Below are 22,808 nucleotides of genomic sequence, written 5' to 3'. Positions count from 1 at the left end.
GCCGGAAGTTTGAGGTTAGGCTTAGGTCATTTATTATTTGATCAAACCTAATCTAGCCCAATTTTGGACCAAACAAACATCTGCCTATTTTGATTGGTTTATATCCTTAAATCTAGCCAAAACCAATTGAGCTTGTATCAAGCTCAAGCTCAGGTCAAGCCTGATTCAAGCTCTGCACAATCTCCCTCTCTTTCTGCTCTCTCCCTCTCTCTTTCCTTTTCAATAAGAGGTTCGAGCTTGATCAAAGCTCAGTTCAAGCTTGAATAATAGCTGATTTCAAACTTGAGTTAAACTTTAACCTGATTTTAACAATTTAAATAATCAACTAATCAAAACCTTAATCATGAACAACAATTTCAAGAAGAAAAAAGAGAAAGATAGGTGGGGGAGGAAGGAGCAGTCTTCTAGATAGAGAGCAGAGTTGACAGGTTTCAGCTTTCTAACCCTTAGCTCCCTAAACTTAAGCAGTTGGATCTTATTCCAATAAAGGTATGCTGAACTGGCTTGTACTAGCCGGTTTAGCCCGTACCGAACTGGTCCGGTCTCTGACCGGTTTGGTTCGGCCTTAAAAAACGGTAGGGGCCGGAACCAAGCAGTACCAGGCCAGAACCGGCCGGTACTAGATACGTACCGGACGGAGGTATGGCTAGGAACTGGTGCGAACCAGTCGGTTTGCACTGGTTCGCCGCAGCGCGCTCGCGCGCGCTGCCTGCATGCGGCATGTTATGCCGCATGCTGCCGAACCGGTCTGGTAGGCGACTGGTACTCCTATCGGTACTGGTTCAGCATACCTTGATTCCAATAGCTAGTTTTTTGTGCATGCGTGTGCGCATTAATCACCCACTTAAAGCCTGATCGAGCTAGGTTATCTATCCCTTGCCTCAAATGTTATTTTGATTTCAGAAAGCAATTTTAAGCGTGGGTCAATTAACTTTGACCAAGGTCTCATTGGGCTTATATTCAAGCCAAGCTTGAGCCAAATTCAAGCTGCTCATATCAACTAACAACCCTATTGATAATGAACATGTACTTGAGATATACTTCTCAAATTTTTGCTTTTCTTTTTCTTTTCCGTCATATACTTTTAAAGTTCCTATCAATTGTAAGTCTAAACCACTTACATCTCAATGTCCAATGTTTCTGATTTTAGCAAATCTAGGTTTATCTGGTTTCTTTAATGTCAGAAGTATTACTATTGTACTTTACTACTTTATCATAAATCTCTATTTGAATCACAAATATTTCTGGACCTAAAATTTATACATAGGAAGGTTTTGAATCTTTTGATATTAGAACAAGTGAATTGCTTTGTATTAAGTGTATATCTAAAATTGATATTGTCCTTGTATAAAACTCAATTGCATGTCCATATAGTATGCATGGGCAGCCCAGTGCACGAGGCTCCTGCTATTATGGGGTCTAGGGAGGATCTGTACACAGCCTTAATCTTGTGCGGAGGTTATTTTGGTGTTTCGAACCTGTGACCTCGAAGATACTATGGGGCAACCTTATCGTTACACCAAGACTCACCCTCCTACATTTCTATGTAGTAGACATGCCAATTTATAATTTGGAAAAAGAGTATGTTTGTCATTTAATATTGCTGGTTCAATGGTCAAGTTCCTATGGACTGTGAATCTGTTACACATATCATGCTTTTTATGCTCTCCAAAAGAATATAATTTTACCTAAGTTTAATATCAGTCAATATTCTCTAAGAAATAATGACTCGAATCTCCATCCACTAAGGTAGAGTTATGTTTCAATGTACTTCACATTTTTACTTATTAAAAAGCAGAATAATATTTTAGGGTCATAATCATCCAAGCCTATCAATTCTGAAATTTGGAAGACTTTTAAATCCCAGTTCAGTAAGATTATCTGAAAGAATCAGGACGATGTGATAAAAACTTTAACAAGCAAGCCCATCATAGAGAGATGAAAACAGAAGAAAGGATCACCTAAATTTTCGTGTTGTGACTTTTCCACCAAGAAGGCTGCTTTATGTCCTGAATATGGACCATGGAAAAAATTCATGTATTTTTGCACAATATGCTTGCTTATGTATAACCTTTTCTATTCTAGCCTCAACTCAGATATACACAAATGCTTACGCATTTCTATATCATAATTACACTACTTGAATTATACACAGAAAAACTGTTCTCATATAGTGAATTATGCAGCCACCAAACTTCAGCTTTTATGATGCAACAAAGCCAATCTATACATCACGCAGAAACTTGCCACCAACAACGGTTGACAATAGCAAGGTGGGTATTCAGTTAACTATTGGATAGAAGTTTTATTTTACCTCTCTGTAATTGTTGATTTCTTTGTTTTCCAGAATATTTTATGAGGTAGGAAATATCATAGTACCTAATATGGAAGAAAGAGATCTGTTTCCTGTATTGTAGGATTTCCAGAAAATTACTGCCCTTTTCTCTCCCTTTTATTTTTACAGGCTTGTTTCTAGTTCTTATCTTTCACTGTCATTATAAAGGATATATTTTTGGAAAAGAATCACTCATATGCATAGTTAAAAACAACAATTGTTCATTTTCATACAATTATGCCCTTTTTTTGTGGGATATAATTATGCCTTTCAAATGCTAATATATGTCAATGTTCCATGAGATGTTATATTTAGAACTCAATATTAGCAGTCAGGCTCCATTATTAAGGCAGCTCTCTTTTCATGTTTCCTAGTGTAAGCCCAAGGTCCATCTTGGTGGTTGGAGGCACGACTACTCAATCTATCTTTGAGACAATTCTCAAACAATACTAAGATTCTATTTATTTTGTTCGACTGCTTCCTTGGAAGGGCAGGTGGTGGCCATAAATTTTGGCTATCAGATCAATAGGTGCAGTAGAAATGGTTCTAGAATCAAAAAGAGTAACTGTCACCTTACCGATGAAAAAGATAGAAGGAGAAGAGTGAATATTGTACATTTCATAGAATGATCTTAGCCCAGGTGGCAGAAATAGGTGTATCATCTGTAGCAATAACATGAAGTAAACCTGACATATATAGGCCTCTTTCCAGAATACTATAGTCCTCAACATTCTCTTCAAGGCAGGCCGAACCGGACCGAACCGACCCGGTAGAAAGCCAGGTTGGTTTGCCTATTGGATTCAATTCCAACTCAGAATCGGTCAGAACCGGTTCCAAACCGACCGAAACCGGTCAGAAAAGGCTCGAACCAGACCAAACTGGCTGAAATTGGCCTAGAACCGATGGGAACTATTGGAACCGGCCAGTTCCATTTGAACTCGGCGCGAACCGTCCGGTTAGCACCGAGTCGAATCGGTTCGAAACTGGGCCCCTCCCCCCGGTTCCATTTGAACTTAGCGCGAACCGTCCGGTTAGCACCGAGTCGAATTGGTTCGAAACTGGGCCCCCTCCCCCTTTCTTTGTTTCGTGATAAAAGGATGTTGGAAAGGCCTTCCCAATATCCTTACTGTGTTTCTAAACTAAAGAGCTTTCTCTCTTCCCCTTATAGTGAAAATCATACCGATGCAGCACGATTGAAGAAAAATCCAAGCCTAAATAAGGTGTGCTTCCTGATGTTGGACATCAGGAAAGAAGAGGAAGAAATAGAGGAGAGAGGAAGGAGGAAGAAGGAACTAGGCTTCGCACCTAGCTCTGCTCAAGATTTCATGCCAAAGCTAAAAGAAAGAAATCACAATTTTATTCATAGCATACTCCATACGATATATGGTTCGCATATTTATAAGACCCAAAAAATGCAAAGGCCTCATAAAAAGAAACTAATCTCACAAAAGATCCTCAAAATAACGAAATACCAAAGTAAGCTCAAAGGCTATCAAATAACAAAATACCCTAATAAGCCCAAATAAAATAAAATCACTTCAACCACAATGAAACTGGCTGAACCATCATTCTGCGGCAACTATAGACCCGAGTGACGGGCAATCTGGCACTGGTGTTCGCACCAGTTTCCTCCGGGTGGAAAGAAGTCGACCTCGACGAGCGCGGCTTGGTGTGGCTCTAGTAGTACTCCAAGAGGTCCGGGTCAATCTGCTGAAGCTCCTCGCGTGTGATCCCAGTGGAGTCGGACTCTGGTCGTCCTCGCCAATGAACCAAGAAGCGTTGGATGCCTCCATCACTGGTAAAAAAACTGTCTGGTCATCTAAAATAGCATCAATGTGCTTTTTTTGTGCTCGGCGGAGGGGTAAAGGAATCGAAGCTGGTATGGGATCAATAATAGAAAAATCATCTGGCTCAGGAGAGTGTTCAGCATAAGGGTCATCGGGGATTGTTGGTGGGCCCTTGTAAACAACTAAATCTTCAACATTAAAAGTTGGGCTAACACCATAATCAGAGGGGAGGTCAATGACATAGGCATTAGTGCCAACCCTGTGCAACACTCTGAATCAGCACTACGAGACTGCAATTTCTTAACGGTTCGAGGAGAAAACTTGTTGCCCAAGATAACAACCCAAGAAGGAGGGTGAATTGGGTTTTCTAAATTTTTAGGATCTTACTTAAGGTGATAGATGTATGAATAATTTAGCTTGTGTTAATTATATATGTGCAGTGGAATTAAAAAGAGAACACAATGCAAATACAAGAAGTATAGTGGTTCGGTGCTCTCCAAAGCACCTACGTCCACTCCCCAAGCGTCCCCTTGGGAATTCACTATAATTCCGTGGATTATAGTTGGATTGTTTTACCGGGCTCACAATCCAAAAATCCTACAATTGGTTTTATGGGATCACCAATAACCTAACCGTTGGTTTTACGGGTTCACCAACAACCTACACCGTTGGTTTTGCGGGCTCACTAACAAACCTTACAAGAAATGAAAGAGAGAGAGTTTAAAGCTTCTAAATGAGCAAGTAATACAATAATGCACTTAAAGAAGAGTTAAGAAAGTATTTATCGCTTTGTAGATTGCTCTTCTCTTCTTTGTCAATGTTGCTTCACTCCTCAAGGGGTTGGTAGAGCTCTTGAATACACTTGAAGACTGCTCAACCATCTTCTTTCAGAATTTGAATGAAGCACAATTGATGAAGACACTTGGACTTTCTTTTTTCTTGAATGCACTCTTGATTTTTGCAAAAGATTCTTTCCCCTGATGAATAATGCTTCTTAAATACTTTCCCAACCTCTAATAGTCACTCCCTAGCTGTTGGAATAGAGAAACTAGCCATTTCTAGCCGTTGGAGACTCAAAATGTACTTTTGTAGAACTAGCCATTATGCTGTCAGTCGTGCTGGGGTCGACCCAAGGTATTGTTCCACAGACTGGGGTCGGCTCATGTTTTCCTGGGGGCGGGTCCAGCTACAGTGGGGTCGACTCAAACTTGGCTGGGGTCAGCCCTTTCAGGATTTCCAGAGACTTATCTTTCTGTCATTCTGGGCTGAGGTCGACTCAACTTTTCTTGGGGTCGACTCGAGCTACAGTGGGGTCGACTCAAGCTTTTCTGGGGTCGACCCTCTCAGAAATTTCAGAGACTTGATTTTTTGACTCTTCAAGCTAGGGTCGACTCATGCTTTCCTAGGGTCGATCCAAGCTACAGTGGGGTCGACTCAAGGTTATCTGGGATCGACCTTCTCAGGAATTCCAGAGAGTTGTTTTTCTGGCTCTTTTGGCTGGGGTCGGCTCATCTTCTCTTGGGGTCGACTCAACCTGGGGTCGACTCAAGCTCTGTGCCATTTTGTGCCATAATGTACCAAACCATGCCACGATCGACTCCATTATTTCTAGGGTCGACTCCAACTCTGTGCCAAGTGTTCCAAGGGTGTGCCACTTGTTCTAAGGTGTGCCAAAAGTATCAGGGTCAACTCCAAACTGACTGGGGTCGACTCTAACAGCTCAGGCAGGGAGATGTTCAGCTTGTTCATGTGAAAATTCACAACAAATTGAGAGAATGATTCAGGTAGTGATTGCAGGATCAAATCCTGACTAAGCTTACTGTCCATAGCAAAACCTAATTGACTTAATCTGGTGATCAAGTCTATAACCATAAGAACATGGTTTTGCACTGGAGTTCATTCATTTTAGCACGGAACAACTGTTTGGATATCTCATATCTAGCACTCCTGCTTTGCTCTCCATACAACTTTTTTAAATTTAGAAGTATAGATAGAGTGTCCATGCTTTCATGTTGCCTTTGTAATTCATTACTCATAGAGGCAAGCATGATAAATTTGACAGTCAAACTGTCATTCTTCCACATCTTATGTGTGGCAACCTCCTCTTCAGTAGCATTATCTCCTATATCTCCAAGATCAGGGGTTTCAAGTATATAGAAAATTTTCTCCTGAGTGAGAACTATTTTTAGATTTCTCAACCAGTCCATATAGTTTGGACCGGTCAATTTGTTGGCATCTAAGATGCCTCTTAGTGAAAGTGAAGAAGCCATTTAATAATTCTACATAAGCAAGAACAAAACTAACATAAGCAGACCAATCATGGTGACATGTATGCAATTAGACAAGGAATTTATCTAATTGTTGCTCCTACTATTTTTATCAAATATCATAGCCCTCTCCTATGATAAACGAGAAAACCTAATTTTTTCTTAGTAGGGTTGAGATCCTAATTCATCATAAAAGCCTTGTGGTTGTACAACAAACTCTTATGAGTTCAAAGGTAGGAAACTCTTTTCAATTTCATCTCATGCAATTCTCAACTTTATCTTGTCCTCTAAAAAACACTTATAGCCTTGTGGTTGCACAACAAACTATAATGTTTTAGTTAAGTCAAACCCTTCATTTCCATATAGTCATATTCGAATAATATTGCTCTTGTAGTTGCACAACAAAGCAACATATTAAAATATGCCATAATCATCTCTATGCACCAAGACAGTATAACATCAGTCCCCATTGCAAGCCTTGTGGTTGCACAACAAACTAGCATGGATCTTGACATAATAATGTCGAAGTATGAAGGAAGGATGTCAGTAGTGTTTTATCAACATTAAGCTTATCCATAATAGGCAATCAAACAATTGGCCAGGTAAGCAGGTGGGAGGCTTCCTTTATTCAGAGAGTAAGGTCCTAATTAAGTAACCACCTTTAGTGCTTTTCTAGACACCAATTAGATTAATTGTTTTAGAATGAGTTAGCTCAAAGTTTTTCAACACTATGACTTAATATAATTTTTATTGAGGGTTTACTAGGCTCAAGCACATTCTATAATTATAACATATTTAACTCATCTATGTAATTGCTACAATAAACTATATATCTATCTCATAGCATATATAAATGAAAAGCAATTATCATACATCATAGCTATCTAATAGCATGTACAAATTATTACCAATTGATTGAATCAATTAACATGCTTCAACATATCTTCATATGAAAAATTCATATCATGACACTTTATTATATATCATATCATATAATTCAGCATTCTTCTAAACATATGACATTACTATCTCATAGTAAATTAACAATCATACATCATGCATAATCATTTGATTGAACCAATTAAGGGTTGCTCTGATACCACTGAAGGGTTCTAACATGTCATAATGGGCAGCGGAAGCTAGGAATTTTAAAAATTTCTTAATAAAGTCCCTTAACATGAAACCCTTATAAGCCTAGATGACCTTAATGGTAACAATCAAATAATATATAAATATAAATGTAGGAATAAAAGAATACCTCTAACGCTAATTCATTCATGTGCCGTACTCCTCCCTATTTTCTTTTCTTCTCACGCATGAAAAGTAGGAGTCATTCTCATCCATTGATTAAGGCTCGATGATGATCCAAAGGCCATAAAAGAGGGCGCCATAATCACCTTAGGCGTGATGAAGAGAGGAGAGAGAAAATGGATAAGATCAAATAAATGATTCATCCTTATCCATTCAATCTTCACGCCCCCCTCTCTTTTTCCTTCACGTATTTTTCATCATCACGCCTCCCAATGGTATCCATCACGCCATCATGATCTTCCATCATCCTATGATGAAAATCCAATGGCTCCAATCCATGGCGCCATCCATTTGATCCACTAAGTCTTCATCCAACGGCTTGAAGAAGATCCAACAGTCAAAAATAAATATTTTATCAAATCTAATCCAATTAAACTCAAACCAAGCCAATTAGGTGCCAACTCTTGGCTAACCCATATTAGGATATGATCTAATCAAATTAGATCAATTAAGAATCAGATTTGAATCTAATTCGAATTAGATTCGAATCCAATTCGAATCAGGAGCTAAGGTTTGCAACACCTGCTAGGATATTTATCTTGCAAACATGATCTAATCCAATTAGACCCTTGATCAGTTTTCTTGTGTGTGACCCATTAGGTTCCATACTTAGCCAGCAATAGGTGTGAGTACGAGTTGACCCAACTTGATTAGAACTCTTCTAATCGATTTAGGTCCAAACTACGCGAACTCGAACTTAACAATTAGAATCCTTTCTAATTGGTGATCGAATTAAACTCTTTAATTCGATCAAACCTATAAAACAAGATTGACGTCTAGCAACGTGTCATGTCTACCCAAAAAATATGAAATTTTGAGGAAATACCAAATATACCCTTCAGTGGCAAGTTACCGTGCAATTCAATCCTTCAATCAAACTGCATCCCGAATATGTATATGAGTATGAATGTATGTCAAACTCAATTTCATATTCATATTTCTCTTAATCTTCTAATGATAATTCGAATCATGAAACGTTAGAAATTCTTTCTAATTTTCATTCTGCTTTGATCAATGACTCCCTGAATTATCATATGATTAGAATAAATGGGATGCGATCTTCTCTTACTAGAAGTGATTGATTCCTTGTTGACCTACTCATAATCTTCGTACACAATCCACCATATCTAGAAGACCTCGTATAGAACTTATTGTCATGAATGAGTGTAAACCAAAACATGGATTTATGTGCACAAGATACTATGGTGATCTCAGATTATAGGATCAGTTGCATAACTCCTACTAAGAGAATCATCTTTTGACATGTAAGTAAGACTTCATAAGATTTCTCTTTGCAGGTCAATTCAGTGAACTCATTCCTCTAATGAGCACCTATATCTTTGTATTAGTGTCTCCACACAAGATCAATCATCCTCTGCATCGAGCATACATAAGATGTGCCAGTCTTTCGGTAGCATTGATCTCCGACTCAATGTACCAACGACTGGGAATACTTAAGATTAGGGTTTTAGGATTTTAGGTCTCACTAGTATGATCTCATCATAGTCCTAAAACCATTGCCCTAATCTAAGGGGTTCATCACAAATATAAGAAACAGCATATGATGAAACACAATGCCTTTATTCATAATTAAATGTCACATACATGATTTGAAAAATCAAAGAAAAGTCCTTCGCAATACATATTGCGATTGGCTTGTAGGGCATCTATTCTTTCACGAAGAACTCCCAAAGATTAGGCAGCCCTACAATTAATGGCAAAAATGGGCCATTACAAGGGTTTCTCGGGATGTTGGGGTGTATGTGTTGAATTCATAGTAAGATAATCAACAGAGCATACAAGAGTTCATTGATGTTGAATTTTAGATAAACAAATAGATTTTCTAGAGATAGAGGGATTTGACCTGGGCTGGGACGACAAGTAGAAGCGCGGTCACAGCAAGCAGGCTCGTCAAATGGCTCAAATCAGGTCTGATCACATCAACTCGGTGGGCTTGATCTCAGCAACTCGTGGGGCCTGATCAAAGTAGCTTGGTGGGCCTAGTGGCAGCAGCCCGTTGGATTAGAAGAGAGGTTGGGGGGGTGTGCAGTGGCAGGCCTGAAGGAACTGCGGATTAGGGGGGGTGGTGATGAGGCCTGATGGGTCTGCGGGATAGAAAAGGGGAGGGGGGTGATCAGGCCTGATGGGCCTACGGTTTGTGTGGTGCGAGCCTGATGGGCCGTAGGTTAGAAGAAAAGGCAGGAGGGGAAGATGTAAGTATACGGTATGGGCTTGATGGGCTGCAGAATAGGAGGGGCTGGAGCGGAAGATGGTAGTGTGAGACAGTGGGGTGTATGGTGGCGGTGTGGGCCTGATGGGCTGAAGGTTAGAGATGGGGGGGTTGGGAGGTGAGGTAGTGGGTTGCGGTAGGTTCGAAGCCGAACCCTTGATTTCACAGAGGAAAGGGTCAGGTGCCGAGAGGCATGAAGAGCTCTCGATTCGGATTGCGGCATGGGAAGAAGGGAGCGGCGGAAAAAGAAGCGGAAGGGAAGAGGGAGCTTGGCGGCGGAGCTGGACGGCGGCGATGAAGCATCGGGATACCCATGACGGGTCAAGAGATCCGGGGAAGAAAGAGAGAAGGAAATGGGGAAGAAGGGGGTTGAGGCACCAGTGTTGCAGGGGGTCACGGTGGTGGAGGCAGCGAGGGCGGAGGCGGCGCTGCAGGGTGGTCGCGGAGGAAGGGGATCCGGAAAATGGGGAAGAAGGTGAACAACTCTTTCTTTTTTTTCTTCTTTTTTTTAAACTTAGATCCGATAGGGTTCGGGTTACCGGGCACGACCCACTTCGGAACCTGTTACGTACCCGATACGGATTTTTTTTCTAGGTAGAATGGACTCGGGTTAACGGGCACGACCACTCCGGTATCTCGTTCCTAGTCCGACTCCTTCGTGGAGGCTTTTGAGGGGAAGGAGTTGCAGGTGGTTACCTGCTTCCGAGGAACGTGGTAACGGCCGAGCGAGGAGTCGCGGGTGGCGGTGGCTCGATAGCAGAGACCCTATAGTGAGGATGCGCGGGGCTTCTTCTTCGAATTTGGCGCGCGACGACGGTGTGACAACGTGCTCGGAGAGGGACCGGTGGAGCTCCTCAATAGCGGGGAGATTCTTTTTCTCCTAGATCTGGTGTGCGGTGGTCGTGACTGGTCACGGGCGAAGACGGGAGCGAGGGTTCGGTTGATCTGGCCGTGAGGGATCTCGATCCGCGCGGGAAACGATGATTCGGCGAGGTTGGAAACGATAGGATCCAAGGCAAATACTGTGGCCGTGAGGGAGCATCGCTTGGTTTAGGGCTTGGAGTGGAACTTTTGGGAAGAAGGAACCCACGGAACAGGGAGGGCATGGGAAGACAGGGGTTTCTTTCCTGTAGCCTGCTCTGATACCAATGCTGATGCCGGACAACAGGGAAGAAGAAGAAATTGAGAAGGAGAGAGGAAGGAGGAAGAAGAAACTAGGCTTCGCACCTAGCTCTGCTCAGGGATTCATGCCAGAGCTAAAAGAAAGGAATCACAATTTTATTAATCGCATACTCCATACGATATATAGTTCACATATTTATAAGACCCACAAAATGCAAAGACCCACTAAAAAGAAACTAATCTCCCAAAAGATCCTCAAATAACGAAATACCAAATTAAGCCCCAAGGCTATCAAATAACAAAATATCCTAATAAGCCTAAATAAAATAAAATCACTCCAACCACAATGAAACTGGCTGAACCATCCTTCTACGGCGACTGTAGACTCAAGTGATGGGCAATCTAGCACTGGTCTCCGCACCACTTCCTCTCCCCTATCTTATTCTCTCTATTTTTTTGGCTTGAAAAAATAGCTTAAAATTTACATAATAAGGAGAGATCATGCCAAAATTTTTGATTTCGACTTGATTTTATTACATGTAGATCTATGGATGATCTACACAATGACATAAAAAGTTTTAATTTTTGGATTATATATAATTTTAAAAATTAAAAATTTATTTTTGAATTAAGGCGAGTATCCTATCACTTTAGGGAGTTAGAGGAGGCATCCGCTCCCGATGACGAGGAGGCATAGATCTAGGCTGCCATACAGGCGAGCCTGAATGATTAGTGGCAACAGAATGAGGTGGTCAAGCATAGGGCTCGCTTTGGGCCCTCATATTATGAATCAGGCTCCGATTTTGCGAGCAGTAGGGCAGATCCAAAGTTTAGAAAGATCCTGATGGAGGCCGTCAACAGAGGTGGTGGCCGTATTGCATCTATGCTGAAGGCTTTTGGTAGCAAAAAAAAGTTATCTAGAGAGATTCCATTAGGAGCAGCAATCCATGATTTAGATCCATATGCCTTTTCTAGCAGAGATTCGAAGGAGCAGAGGGTTGACACAATGCTGAAGAAGAATAGGAAGAAAGATATATGGTGAGCTATTGGATTCTGGTTCTACTTCAGCCACATCCCAGCGAATGTGGCAAACAATACGTACTATAGGTCTGCCATTTTCGCCATATAGGTTGTTGGTCCCGATGTTGATCTTTCAAGTTCGAATGATATCTACAATGAGCTTCTTGGCAATAATAACAAAGAGCTAGAAAAATGGATTGCCTCATACAAGAGCAAGTGGCTCACATATGGATTGACAGTGGTGTGAGATGGTTGAATCGGTCCTACCAGGCGGAGCATTATCAACTTCTTAATATATTATGATATGAAGATTTTTTTTATAAGTCGGTTGATGCTTTTGATTAGGTGCGCGATGTTGGAAACCTTGGTGGTCGCATGCATATATTTTTAAAAATTTTACAGCGGAAGCATGAATTAAACTATTTAATTCCTATGCATGCTAGAGATCATATCTCTACAACAAAAATAGATTCAGAACTTTAAACATTTATCCTAAACAAGTAGGCATGATTCTATGTCTAACATGTAGTCATGCAGAATTTCAGCAACCTAGTTGATTTCTAATTTTAATTTTTAATGAGATCAGATCTTATACCTTTTTACTTTGAGAACTTTGATGATTCCTTGATCACCTTGTATAGCCGCACACGTGTCCGGCCTCTACGGATAGTCCACGCGAAGCTCTAGGAAGATCCACAACTGCAGGAGTGCTAGCTCGGGCAGAGGTGCTGCAATGGCTGAACTTTTCTCCCTCGAAGCACTCAACTTTTGATTCTTCTTCGAGAGGATGAAGGATGGAGATGAAGGAGAAGGAGGAGAGAAGGTGGCTGGCTCTCAGAATTTTTTCAGAATTTAGAACCCTTTCTCAAGACCATCTCTGCAAACCCTAAGTGTGGGGGTCCTTTTATAGTCAAAAGACCCCCCACGCCTCACACCTCTTTTGGCCAACGAATTTGGCTGATAAAATTTCCAAAAAATTCTGATGAATCGGCAGCTAAGAGATGAACAAATTCTCTTTTAATCTTGTGCCAAGAATCCCTAAAAATCAGGGGGTTATTGCGCCCCAAACTTCAGCTGCATGCCACCCTGATGCGTCATGCAGTCCCTACAAATTAGGAATTTGATTCCTATCTTTTTAGGAAGATTTGAGGCGCCATATTTTTCTGGAAAATAGTCCCACGCCTCCTCTTTCCTCACGCCAAAAGTTGGCCAAAAATAAAGAGGATAGGCACCACTGCTTTTAGGGATAAGGATGAGGTGTCTTTCTTCTCCAATAAAGAAAGCTAGGGTCCTAAATTTTAGAAATTCTTCTCCATAATAAATTCTGATTATTTGGACTCTTAATCCTCATCAAATAAGGACTCTTAATTGACTTGAGTCAATCCCAATCCAATTGGGTCAAGTCCGATCAATTAGGTTATGCCCAATCGGCTCGGGTCGAACCCGATCGAATTAGGTCAAACCCTAATTTAGCCCAAATTGAATCTAATTCAATTTGGCTTAATTAAAGTCCAATAATTCAATCAAATTAAATTTATTAGTAATCCAATTACTAATTAACCCTCCAATAATTCAATAATTATTTTAATGCAACTTTTGCTTAGGATAATTTGTCAATCGAATTGACCAAATTACCCCTGAATGATTCTTAATCATCAATCAGCCATTTGATCAACCTAGAAACTTCTATGCGTGTGACTCCATAGGTTCGAACCTAAGCCGGTAGCACAAGAACAACTTCTTGTACTAATCGAAATGACCATCTAGCAATGGTACCCGACGTCCGGATAGGCCGAATGATTGCAAAGCAACATTCAAGAATCCTTGGACTATGGTTACTGTATAATTTATCCCTATGACTCCTAAAAGCCAGGATGACTTCAGAGTTCTGTCAACTCTGTAATAAGTGCATCCATGATGTGATTCAACTTTAGAAATCTTGTGGCTCCTCACAAGGATTACCCTGGCCAAAGTTTTGCTAAATTGAACACAAGGCATTATCTCCTGTTTCCAGGAGGGGTCAATTCCATCTTGACTCACAACTGACTACGCAAGTACTTGACTGTACCCAGTGACCTTCCGTCACTGAATTAGAAATTCAGGTAGTTCAGTACCAAAGTACAGTGAGTTGCTTGTTAGTCACAGGTTGCGGTCTCAGGTCAGAGGGCCAAACTTATACCCATATCCACTCGGAACATCTTTTGACAGTAGAGCGTTCCGAAATTGGTCACATTTAGTGAAATGTACTCCTACACTTCACCTGTGTGATATATCAGTGTCTCCACACTCCTTGGTTAAGAGGACAACCAACGTATATGTCACACAACGACCTAATCTCGATAATGCTGTCGTCCTAGTAACAGCATATCATTTGATCGCGAACAGTTTTAAGGACTTGAAGATAAATTCTTCTTTATCATAAAACAAGTCCTAAGAACTTCATCATATAAGAGTTCATTTGAAGATGTACAATGAAATGATGAATAATGCCAAATAACACTTTATTAATTTGTCAATTCATTTACAAAATTCAATCATCAACATGCTGACGATTGACATTTTAGGATACAATTTCCAACACGCGATGCCACGTACATCCTCAAATTGATGGAGGAGGTGATTGGTTAGGTAGCAAAGAAGAATGTCGTACAGGTCATCACTAATAATGGGCCGCCAAAGAGATTTTGATGCAGCAATGACCATATATTTTCTGAACCTCATGTGTTGCATATTGCATTGATTTCATGTTGATGGATATTGCAAAGATTCATAGGATGCAACAGATGATGGAGACAACCCAAACCATCACTAGATATATTTATAACCTTATATGGGTCCTTTCACTGATGAGGAGATCTGCAAGGGAAGAGATCTTGAGACCAGGGTCATACGGTTTACTATCAACTATGTTGCATTTGATAGCTTTCTTGAGAAGAAAGCAGCCCTACGTTAGATGTTTGTCAGTCTTGAGTGGCAAGAAAGTAGATATGTGAGGGCCAACACTGAAGGGAGCATTGTCGAGGACTTAGTGACGAGGCACACATTCTGGTAGCAGGCCACCACAATAGTGAAGGCTATCAGACCATTGTATGAAGTACTTCGAGTCGTGGACAGTGAAAGTTACCCTCAGATGGCTTTTGTATCACATGATGGAGACGACAAAGATTCAGATCATAAAGGTAGATCCGATGTATGCCTAGGAGTACATGGACATTATTGAGTGGCGGTGGGACTGAGGCATGTACTCAATCTGGTAGTCCCACCGCCACTCAATAATGTCCATGTACTCCTGGGCATACGTCGGATCTACCTTTATGATCTCAATGACCTTGTATATGTTCACTACAATCTGAAGTTGAGGTTGAAGTGCATTCTGAAGAAAGTGGAGCTAAAGTACACAAATCTAATCCATAGTGCTTATACAGGATAGGGACCACCGTTCACGATCTGGTAGAGCCCGCGAGGATTCGAATGTATATGGAAGACGGGCTCCTCGAGGTTATTCAAGAGGATACGATGCAACTGCAGATGATCTTGTGCATGGAGTAGAATCCATAGACGTATCAGATTTTGAGTCATATACTAGATCTTATTATCCGCAGCCACAGACAACCTATGACCCATACGGATATGGATATGGTGGATCTGAGGCATCTTTTAGTGGCTATTATCCTACACAGCCCGAAACATCTTACAAGTCAGATTTTATTGTCGACTTATTCAATTGGGCCCTTCACAGTTGTTTTATCAGCCAGTTTATTAGCCAGAGGACACCTCTCAGAGCCAGAGCTTCAGCGAGAGATCCGATAGTGCTTATAATGCGGAACACGTTTCTTAGGGGATAAACATATAAAACTATAAGGCCGCTTGGTTAGAAGGGTGGAAATGTGCGTCTTAACTATGCTAATGATCCGGATATCTTCGAAAAGCATCGCTACTTGACGAGCTTTTAGATATCCGTATGTCTGTTGTACTTTAAATATATGTAATTTATTATATTATTTTATATTTTTTACCTCACTATTTGATTTGAGAATATTTCATGTTACTTGTAGCATGCACCATCTCACTAATCATTTTATGTTTTGTATCATTTTAAAATAATAAGATGGATCCTTTAGGTTAAACTGGGATCATAGAAACATCAAAAAATATTAAAAAATATCAAAAAAATTATCAAATTAGACTTAAAATCATTAAAAAAGTTCTAAAAGATTGATTAATAATTAAATCAATTTGAAAAACTCCAAAAAAAACGGGTGTGCCCGTATGGAATCGGCACACCCAAACATATCGTGTGTCGGTACGGTACCGGTTACCTGTCCCTCGACTGGTATAGGTTCCGGTACTGGTTCAATAGACCTTGATTCTCTTCAAATTTAAAAATCATTAAATAAGCTAATAAGCTAAGTTAACCAACCACTTCCATGAATATTCAAATCTCAATTGGTATTTAATCAAAGAACTGGATCATTTTGAAAATTACAAGCAAGGATAAAATTAAAATATTTAACCAACCCCTAGACTGTTATGCTGATCTTGGCCCTCCATGGGGTGCTGTTTCAAACTTTAATCATTGTTCATGCACCAACCATCCTGTAAGGATTTTTCTAATTGTCAATCTTAATGGTTGTTTTCTTTGTCTGATTGACAACAAGTGAAAATCTTGTGAATCAACTGTCTCTGCTGAAGATCTGATAATGGATCCACAATGGTGATTTCACTGATTGGAAACATGGTTTTTCTTTTTGTCATCATTTATTCATTTAATGTGCACATTAGGATGCGGCTGAGTTTCAGTCAAGTGTTTCTGGTTGCCTATGTGTCTTGTTGATAATTTTTAATAGATGATTTAAGTGAACGGTTGGATTTCTGAAAACTACTATTTTTTCTTATTATTTTTGAAATCATTCTGCTTTGGACCTATAAATGGGCTTGAGGCTTTACCCTTTAATTTTGATATGAGTATTCTTCCTATCAATTTTGCCTAAGAACTGATACATTATTATAATTATATCTGTGTAGATTTAATTGTTTACTTTAGATGTTTGCACGTACTATCCAAGATTTTTTTTTTGTTTGTTTTTTCTAGTAAGTTTAATAAGGTTTTATTTAGCTCCTCATTACATATACATAACTTTGATTTATCAAGCCGTCCTCATCTATCCGAGTTTTATTTAGGTTATGTGAGGACCATGTGGATTTGTGTTTAGTCCCACATCAGCTATACAATGGATAGATCCTGGGTACTTATATAGGACCAAGAAACCTAAATAATTTCTAGCTAGCCTTTTTGGTGAGGCCTTGAGCATGTTCAAACGTATGATCTCACTTAAATCTCAATTTTGGGCAGTAGACTTAACATCTCTTTATACTTCTTAAGTTCATCTCTGGAGGTGAGATCATTTTCCAGTTCATTAATATATTGATTTACATAATGCATGCAACCAAGGTCCGCCGTATCGGTACCGGTCGGCGTACCGGTGGCGGCCCGGTACGAAACCGGTCCCGTACCGGTGGCGTACCGGTCCGAACCGGTCCGCACCGGTGGCGTACCGGTCCGCACCGGTGGCGTACCGGTCCGAACCGGTCTCGTACCGGTTCTTTAACAATAAACTACCGGTACCGGATTCCATGCTGATCCGGTACTGGTCCCAGGCCGGACCGGTACGTACCGGCCTGTACGGACTGGTACGGCAGACCATGCATGCAACACTATTATCCAATCTGATGAGAAAGGCTTTGATTTTTGTTTTCCATATTGTTAAATACTTTAATCCTGATACTAAAAGCTTCGACAAAGTTATGCTTATGATCTATATATGTTATGCTTATAAATAAGGAGTAGAATCCTAAGAAGTCATGACATTGGAACGTTGGAACATTGGAAGACTATTTCTGCAACCCTCATAAGTCACAAAAACAGTGATGACAAATTAACTTACATGTGAAACATCACCTTTTTTGCCTCTAATGGGATCTCCAACATATTGGTAGTTACATGGTAAAGATTCCATCTATCCCACCATACTTCACGTCATATTCTTCTTATATGCCCCATACATGTTGTATCATATAGTACTGAGTTTTACTTCCCATTATTTTTTAACTTTTAAGGTTTGATTATATTGAACATGTCACTTTTACTTTATCTTGACATGCCTTTTAGATTGTCGATTCAATTGTTTCCCATGGAAGTTTCTTGGACAGCTGCTTGATAGAGCACAGTGTTGTTGGTATTCGATCTCGAATAAACTGCAATGTGCATTTAAAGGTTAGTTTTTTTAATCCTAATCACAGCTCATTGGAAATCAGTGTCTCTACTTGTAAGCATTACATTTAAACTTGTCGTAGATATTACTGTTGTGTTAGAACTACATATGCAGGACACAGTTATGCTTGGTGCTGACTACTATGAAACAGATGCTGAAATAGCATCATTGCTAGCTGAAGGAAGGGTTCCTATTGGAATTGGAGAAAACACAAAAATAAGGTATTTTCTTTTGTTCCTTAGGCTATTAATGTTTTCTAGTTCGTTATATGTTATATTAATATACGTATCTTGCAGGGAATGTATCATTGACAAGAATGCAAGAATTGGAAAGAATGTGATAATTTCAAACTCAGATGTAAGGTTTCCTTTAACTGTTTTCCTTTTTATGAAAAAAAATCTGTAAATTTATGCATTACAAAAATTGTTTAATTCGTATAAACATAGCTACCAAAATTTATATCTTGTACAAAGAAACTCATCAAATAGATAAGACTAGGTTGTGGTGCCTCCTTTCCAAGATTTCTTTAGTATTTGCATGACCTGACCTAGTTCTGTTGCAATAGGCCAAATTTGGAGAATTGTATCTTATATATATATATATATATAAACTTTCATCATAGGAGTGCAAATAATTGCACAAAGCATCATTCCTACAAGTTGTAGCAGCTATTTCTTGCTAGAAGTAACTTCTACAATCTGGGTATCTCTTTCAGCTAGTGGTAAAGCCTCTTCAGTCCACTTTAGAAAAAATAATATGCACAACCACCCCCTATACGAATATCAAGTGGCGTCCTACATATAGGTATATAGTGTACATTTACCTGAACAAATTTAAAGTATGGAACAATTAGAATACATCCACACTAAGAAAGCTTAAAAATGTCAATGGTGCAGTTCATTTTTGACAATAAGGCCATGAAAAGGTGGTTTTCTCCAAGCACAGTTATTTACTTTGCTTAATCTTACAATTAGGAAACCCCATTTAGATATCCAAGCAGTGACTTGTACAGACCCCCGGGTTTTTGTTAGAATGCTAGATGCCTTGAGGTGTTTTATTTGTATCAATGTAGTAGCATAATAAGACTTTTAATAATGAGGGTGAAGGTTCTTATGCAAGAAAAAATTAAATATGTTTTTTTTTCTTTTTTCAGAAAATTAAATATTATGCCTTAACCTATTGTATATTTAGTACTTCGAAAAATGCACCTTTAAATTCCACACAAGAAAAAAATGTGTGTCATAATTTATATCATAACTGCCATTAATTTTGAATATCGTATTTTTAAGTCTCTCTCTCTCTCTCTCTCTCTCTCTCCCCCGCCTCTTCCACAAACAGACCCTTGGTTACAATGTTGTTCTAAGATCTTTTCCAGCAAGATGATTGACGGATAAAGTTGTAACTGTTCAACAATGCATACATTTGACACCCACATGTTCTGACTTACCATGAGTCTCTATTGTTTCTTTATATATTTGTTAGCCTAGGATCATATTAAGAAAGCTTGATGGATCATTCTGGAATCCACATTTTTAATCGTGATCTAGATACTATGGTATCTTGATGCATCAATATGGTTATAAAAGGACAATTTTCATAGAAAAATGTAATTATCTAAATGTTTTACAATGTGATTATCATGATCAAAAGATGTAGATTTCAATTTTTATTGCTTACAAGGTATTTTCATGCTTTCATAGCATTGGATCCACTAGATGCATAATTAAGGAACTTGTAGAGCATCTGATGTTAAGTTTTGATAATTTCAAATGTGGTAGCTCATGACCCAAAAGCGTCTGTTTTTTTTTTTTAAAGCATGACAAAAATAATTGTTTTTCAATTCAAATGATTCATCATATTAACGAGCATTTTCTAATAGTACTGTTTTTGTTCAAATACTAGTGGGATTTCAGGTTCTAGATGGATTTTATGTATATATGTGCTTGTTTAGGATTGCTATTTTCATATATCAATTGTATTTTTTGGATCAATATTCGTAATTCATCTATTCAATTCTTCAATTGGTGGTTGTAGAGGGTGCAGGAAGCAGATAGATCTTTTGAAGGCTTCTATATCCGATCTGGCATCAGCGTCATACTAAAGAACTCAACAATCAGTGATGGATTTGTCATATAATTCTCAATTTTTTCTCTTTTTGGTCAACGAAGAAGATTAGCATGGAAATGTGGAAACCACCATGAGAAATTGCATATAGCAATCCAATATCAGCATGTAGATCATCAATGAATATACTGCTACTTCATGTGAATATTCTCCATATCCATTATTTTAATGACTTCCACTATCCAAATGACCATGCTTCATACTTTACAATATTCTATATCTAAATAACATTTTATATCAAATTTATTGGACTAATCTTTAGAATTTCAAGTCCAGGGCAGCTGGTTAGTGAACTTAGCCTATGCTAGCATTCAATTTGGGGTTCCAACAAGGAGCTCTATTCATTATTATGAGAATTATTCATTGTTCAAGTTGGCGCAATACGTGGAAATATTACACATTATATACTTTAATCATATGTGTATAAGATTGGAATATGAACCCTTCCATCAATATGCTAAGAGTTGAATAGCACCACAATGAATTATATGCCTTGGAGAATAATGCATTAAACTTTTCGTTCCGTATTTTTGGCTTTTAGCAATAATTAAATTTATAGATCTTAATATTTGAGAAAAATCTTAGAATTTTAAAAGTTAAAAATGTAGGGGGTGAAAATGTATTAGATAATAATGTTCGAATCTATTTCCATATGACATATCGGAATTTATTGAGATATGGATCGAAACCTTAGCACCCGACTGATTTTTGCATCGATATTTGTGTCCATCAAAGAAAAGAGGTTGAGTATAGGTACACAATTATCCAATTCACGTTCAAATATTTGCATTTGTTTGCCAACCTATTTAATCTCATATAGCTCTCATGAACTTCAAATGAAACTAAGCGACAATTAACAAGGTTTTAATTCAATTTATCTTCAATAGAGTGCCATCTTTGTATTTGTGGCCCATAAATTTTAACTACCTGATTTATATGTGCTTTTATATTTATATTATCAATATCTTATTTGAACAAATATTTGTTTAAAATGAATGTGGATATAAATTTTAGTATTCAATTAATATCTGTATTTATAACCATATTAGCCAAAGAAGGATAGATAGGGATATGGATATACTGATATGTGATTTATGTATAATTTGTTTTTAGTGCTAACTTAATCCAAAATTCTACAATCTATACTAAATTTGAAAAATTATCTTTTTTATTGTTAACAAATTTGAACTATCGAAAAAGGGATACTTTCTTATTTATATGTTACATCTTGAATAAATGGAATTAAGTAATGGAAATAAAGAGGAGATTTACTTTATGTAATTAAGTCTATTCTTAGTCGTGGCCTGCATGACTCTTGTCTTTTTTTATTTTGCTTGCTAATAGCCTCAACCTGTTAGGTCTGTAGCCCACCTGAATCCATACATCTACTTAAGAAGGTAAAAACGACCTGGCCTGGAATCATCTTAATGGGTCCCATCTTCAAAAGTGTTTGGTTAAAGTGTACGTTGTATATTCCTAAAATAAAACAGAAACATAAAAAATTGAAAACCATTGCAGTGGCTAAACGGTTGGCATTTCTCACCAAGGACACCAATTCAATTTGTGATAAATGCAATAATCAGATTTATTTAGTTAAAATTACTTTAAATTTTTAAAATTTGAAATATCTGTTAATAAAACTAAATATTAGTTAATAAAACTGTTATGATGTGTCTAATGTATTTCTGGGATGGGATGTGTGTATTCAGAAAGACATTTCTGAGATGTAAATGCTCAATGGTTTGATTTTTCAGTGCAAGACATAATCAAACACTGGACTTTATTCTATCCTACGGTTCCATCCTAGAGGCTTACCGCAAATTTTCCTTGCATAGCAAATTGGTGGGGACAAATAATGTCCTAGAGGAATTTCTGATTTTTCTCCCATGTGATTCAATTTTCTTAAGGCCTTTTGTTCTGTAAAAATGGTATTTGCAACACTTACATGGCTATGGACTTTGTCAAACTAGAACATTTTGATGGAGGAAACTTTTTAAGATGGAAGAAAGGAAGTACTTTCTCCTTGCAACTCTCAAGCTTGTATATGTTTTGAACACACCAAGCTCGAAGAGAATAAGAATAAAACTACGACAAACACTTGCACTAGACAAAAATAGGATAATGATGACTACATATGGAGAGGACACATATTCAATGGAATGTTTGATGCACTCATTAGTAAATAGTAGAATGTTGCTGCTGCAAAAGAGTCCGTGGGAGAAACTAGAGGGAAGATACATGTCAAAGGATGCAACTAGTAAATGTTTCTTGTTAGTAGATTTAATAATTATAAGATGGTTGATGATAGATGTATTTTGAAACAACTACCTGAAATAAAGT

At 38.5% G+C, this 22,808-nt stretch overlaps 1 protein-coding gene across 6 annotated transcripts in view; it reads left to right on the top strand.

The window, feature by feature from the left end:
• LOC103696273 (glucose-1-phosphate adenylyltransferase large subunit 3, chloroplastic/amyloplastic) overlaps positions 1–20,655 on the top strand; it is a 125,549-nt gene extending 104,894 nt beyond the window's left edge. For 2 of the 6 annotated variants that reach the window (XM_039116107.2, XM_039116106.3), the window contains 5 exons: positions 2,187–2,273; positions 18,242–18,346; positions 18,459–18,565; positions 18,641–18,701; positions 20,379–20,655. In XM_039116107.2, the coding sequence (XP_038972035.2) occupies positions 2,187–2,273; positions 18,242–18,346; positions 18,459–18,565; positions 18,641–18,701; positions 20,379–20,480 (462 nt within the window). In that variant the 3' untranslated portion in view covers positions 20,481–20,655. Of the gene's footprint in view, positions 1–2,186; positions 2,274–18,241; positions 18,347–18,444; positions 18,566–18,640; positions 18,702–20,378 lie in introns of those variants that run through there. The other 4 variants (XR_005507013.2, XM_088721708.2, XM_088721709.2 and 1 more) reach the window with 4 other exon arrangements.
• Positions 20,656–22,808: the final 2,153 nt, after the last annotated feature.

Source organism: Phoenix dactylifera, chromosome 5, assembly GCF_051530095.1.
Source record: "Phoenix dactylifera cultivar Ajwa chromosome 5, Ajwa_hap1_PhDact_Kaust_v1.1, whole genome shotgun sequence".
Lineage (NCBI taxonomy): Eukaryota > Viridiplantae > Streptophyta > Magnoliopsida > Arecales > Arecaceae > Phoenix > Phoenix dactylifera.
The sequence above is the reverse complement of the archived record's forward strand: the minus strand, read 5'-3'. Positions and strand labels throughout refer to the sequence as shown.